This window comes from Triticum dicoccoides, chromosome 5B (genome assembly GCF_002162155.2).
Source record: "Triticum dicoccoides isolate Atlit2015 ecotype Zavitan chromosome 5B, WEW_v2.0, whole genome shotgun sequence".
In the NCBI taxonomy this organism is placed as follows: Eukaryota; Viridiplantae; Streptophyta; class Magnoliopsida; order Poales; family Poaceae; genus Triticum; species Triticum dicoccoides.
The window spans coordinates 236,540,691-236,544,768 of NC_041389.1; the positions used below are offsets into that span (position 1 = coordinate 236,540,691).

Here is a 4,078-nt window from a genome sequence, read left to right on the forward strand (position 1 = left end):
ATTGTTGCACAGAATGCCCAAGTGTGGTTATAAAACTGTTGCAAACAATGCTCGTAGCAGCTCAAGAACAAGTGAAATTCACCTAGGCCAACCAATTCCATATTTAGGTATTTGCTGGGTTAAGTATTTGGTCCCCAAATTTTCACGCATTATGGTGGTGAGCTAAAACCATCATAAGCGAATTATTGCCAAATTGGTAGAAAAGGAAGCAGTGGTACTAAAGAAAAATCACAGAAAGAGTTTATGCCTGGTTGGACCAAGTGGTTTCTGATCATGCATTCTTGATGCTGGTGCAAGCAGGAGGCGAACGTAAGCGAGTGTTGGTGTGTAGAGGTGATCATTTTTGGCTTCTCAAGCAACCTGCAAGCACGCACCACACTATTTCAGTGAATGTATGTGCAAGCATCCTAAGAATAAGTCCAAGTCCAAGTGTCCAACTGTGCTCACACGATCATAGCAGCTCAATACTCACTCTACTAAAATAATACTCACTCTACTATTATCTAGGTCGGGTCGGCAATAGATTGAATGTGAAATCAAATATTGATTTCCCTGTGTTTGCAGCCATATTTTAATTATAATAATTAGAAAATTTATCCCCACGGTTCTTTGGTTTCGAATACCATTCTAGGATAGAGATTGAACTCGTACTCCGAACGAATGTACGCTGGATCTGCTCGAACTGCGACATTTGCCTAATTTATTTTCACATTAAACAGAATTCAGCATTATAATATGTTGTATTATGCTCATGAAACATGTACTCCCTCCGTTCCTAAATATAAGTCTCTTTAGAATTTCAATATGGACTACTACGGATGTATATAGACGTAGTTTAGAGTGTACATTCACTCATTTTGCTCCATATGTAGTCCATAATGGAATCTCTAAAAAGACTTATATTTAGGAACGGAGGGAGTAGATTCTAAATTACAATGACTTGTGGCTGGTTAGATGTTCTACAAAAAGATTTCAATGCTGAATTTGAATTCGGAGAAGCATAGAGAGAGACTCCAAACAAGAAAATATAGAATATATTCAAATTTATGTTCTATTTGTTGAATTTTAGCACAAATTATTATTGTCTGTTCATTTTTGTGAAAATTATATTTGCAGTCTGCAGGATTTGGATACTTCTTATTTATTTCTGCACCTACCTGTATGTTACTCTTATCATAGATATCTTTGTTTTCAAGAACTTGTTTTCAAATTTCTGAAGGGCGTATTTTTCCCCCATGCTAGAGATTAGAGAAATATATGTTGGCGTATTTGGGACTCAACTAACTTTAATCCCGTAGGAACTGATTCTTTTTCAATGCAACAAAAAGAGGTTGGAAACCTTGCACAAGCCGTCAGGTCAGAAATAACAATAAAAACAAAATGAAATCAGTTTCCTCTCCTCCATTTAGTACTAGTACTAGTCCGACTACTAGTACTCCATTCCAACTGCTCACTCTACCTCCCACCTCAGCTGGTACGTAAGTGGGCAGAATCAAAGTATTGCCAAACTCTAAACTCAGCGTTGAAAGTGGTGTTGGTGGATTGATAAGCTGATGTATCTAATGGCATACATGCCTTCCTGCGGCACCTTCCATGCACCTTTAGTGTCTTCTTGCCTGAGGAGGAAATTAACAGTGGTGGCCACGGCTTCCAAGGCCAAGTGAGTTCTGTTCTTCCTCTTCATCATGCAAAAATCTTTGTGGTTGGTTATATATTCCTCTTCTGTTCTTGAATCTTGCGCGGAGTGCTTGTGTCGGCTCCGTGATCTTGGTTGAACTGATATTTTGCTACTTGGACACCAGAGATGGCGAGTGGTTATTCTGTCTTGGGAATGAATGAATCTTTGGTTTTTCCAACGGGTTTCCTGTAGGTTCCCTAGAATGAACTGAATTTGGTCATAAAAGAATGTGTTCATTTGTTTTCGGTCATTTATGTGTTTGCTGATGCTTTTATCATCGTAATCTTGCTTTAATGTTCTTGTGGGTATTGGAGAGTCGAGTTTTGAAATTTTTTCACTCTACGCCTTATTGCAAGCTGATTTGGTTATTGACAAGTAGTTTTCTCTTCTATTTTTGTTATTTTTTGTTTACGGAGCGAGCTATTATTTCTTGCACACAGTGTTTTTTCGCTTTGTTGTCTTTGGACAGATGCATGTTTAAATCCTACAGTTCAGTTGCATGGCATGCAACTTTTGCGTATGCCCCTTTTTTTATTTTGTTAGTTGAATGATTGTGAGAAGCAGATTGGGTGTTATTTGCGTTTTTTCACTGGTCTCCTGCTCGGTTCTGTAGTCGTGGTGCCCAGATCACTCACCTGCAGGCCATGGCATTCAAAAAGCGTGAAGTACTAGTGTAGTGAAGTTACGTGCTTGAGCTCATTACGTTTTCCTCTTGCATGTAGTTGCAAATAGCATGCCATGCTGCTCGAAAAGAGTATCTGAGTAGCATCGATGATTTATTTCATGGAAATTAGCACTTAGTTTTAGACCCATTGCCATAGCTCACAAGCTCTGAATGCTTCTTGAATTTGCATGAACTAGTGTGAATTTGCTGGGGGTAAAAACATACTAGGTGTTTCACCAATCTGGATACTCTTTCTTTTTTGAGCTTTAATTTGATTATTTAGTTCTGTTATATTACTCATTTTTCCATTACTCTTGTGCCTATCATTATAAGTTACTTTGTCTGCTTACGAAGGGTTGGAACTCCCGAAAAGGCCTCCACTCAAGTCCGATTCGCGCAACCATTCCCACCTGAAAAGAAGGAAGTTTTCGATTCATTGGAGCGCTGGGCAGAGGACAACATCCTGGTCTTGTTGAAGCCAGTAGAGAAATCCTGGCAGCCGCAGGACTACCTGCCAGACCCTTCCTCGGATGGATTCCATGATGAAGTCAAGGAGTTGAGGGAACGGGCCAAGGAGATCCCGGATGACTACTTGGTCTGTCTGGTTGGAGACATGGTCACTGAGGAAGCACTCCCTACTTACCAGACAATGCTCAATATCCTCGATGGCGGTGTCGGCGACGATACCGGCACCAGTCCAGCCAGTTGGGCTGTCTGGACGAGGGCATGGACGGCCGAGGAGAACAGGCACGGTGATCTCATGAACAAGTACATGTACCTCACCGGGAGGGTTGATATGAGGCAGATTGAGAAGACCATACAGTATCTCCTTGGTGCTGGAATGGTAAGCAAGCACTTGGTGTCAGGTTCCTGAATTTCCTTTTTTTTATCTCAACCTCCATTTTTCTTGCTTCCTTTTTGCTGACAAAATTAATTACAAGGATTACAATATGTCCCGAATGGGGAAAGACCCACGATTTGGCAACATATACATACACTTGCTAGTTGAATGGTGTGCTCTTCTTACTTGTAGGATCCAAAAACCGAGGGCAACCCATATCAGGGTTACATCTACACATCTTTCCAAGAGAGGGCAACCTTCATATCCCACGGCAACACTGCAAGGCACGCCAGGAAGTACGGGGACCTGAAACTGGCTCAGATATGTGGCACCATCGCGGCCGACGAGAAGCGCCATGAGACGGCCTACACCAAGATTGTGGAGAAGCTCTTCGAGGTCGACCCCGACTACACCGTGCTGGCATTCGCGGCCATGATGAGGAAGAAGGTCACGATGCCCGCCCACTTGATGTACGACGGGCAGGACGACAACCTGTTTGAGCACTTCAGCGCGGTGGCTCAACGGCTGGGCGTCTACACCGCCATAGACTACGCGGACATCCTCGACTTTCTGGTGCAGAGGTGGAACGTCGCCAACCTCACTGGGCTGTCTGGGGAAGGGAGGCGGGCTCAGGATTTCCTCTGCTCACTGGGACCAAGGTTCAGGAAGCTGGAGGAGCGAGCTCAGGGCAGGGCGAAGCAGTTACCGGTTGTTCCTTTCAGCTGGATCCATGGTCGGCAAGTGCAACTTTGAGTGACATTGCAAAACAATTATAAGACGATTTGTTCTTCTTATTTTCAAAATATGAAGCAACTGTTGACTTGTACTACTATAAACGTATTTACTCTACATGTGCCAAAGAAGCTTAAAATAACATAATTATATCATGAACACA

The 4,078-nt window shown here is 42.5% G+C and overlaps 1 protein-coding gene across 1 annotated transcript; it reads left to right on the forward strand.

Moving 5' to 3' along the window:
• The first annotated feature begins 922 nt into the window (after positions 1–922).
• Positions 923–4,078, forward strand: LOC119308196 (stearoyl-[acyl-carrier-protein] 9-desaturase 5, chloroplastic-like). Its single transcript, XM_037584316.1, has 3 exons — positions 923–1,660; positions 2,697–3,186; positions 3,376–4,078. The coding sequence occupies exons 1-3, from the start codon at positions 1,554–1,556 to the stop codon at positions 3,934–3,936; spliced, it is 1,158 nt and encodes a 385-aa protein (XP_037440213.1). The 5' UTR covers positions 923–1,553; the 3' UTR covers positions 3,937–4,078.

Bases quoted from the DNA above. Each gene is read 5' to 3' on its own strand.
- LOC119308196 (XM_037584316.1), top strand. From the start codon at position 1,554: ATGTATCTAATGGCATACATGCCTTCCTGCGGCACCTTCCATGCACCT. The intron at 1,661-2,696 runs GTGAGTTCTGTT...CTGCTTACGAAG, and splicing joins GCCACGGCTTCCAAGGCCAA to GGTTGGAACTCCCGAAAAGG. The intron at 3,187-3,375 runs GTAAGCAAGCAC...TCTTACTTGTAG, and splicing joins ATCTCCTTGGTGCTGGAATG to GATCCAAAAACCGAGGGCAA.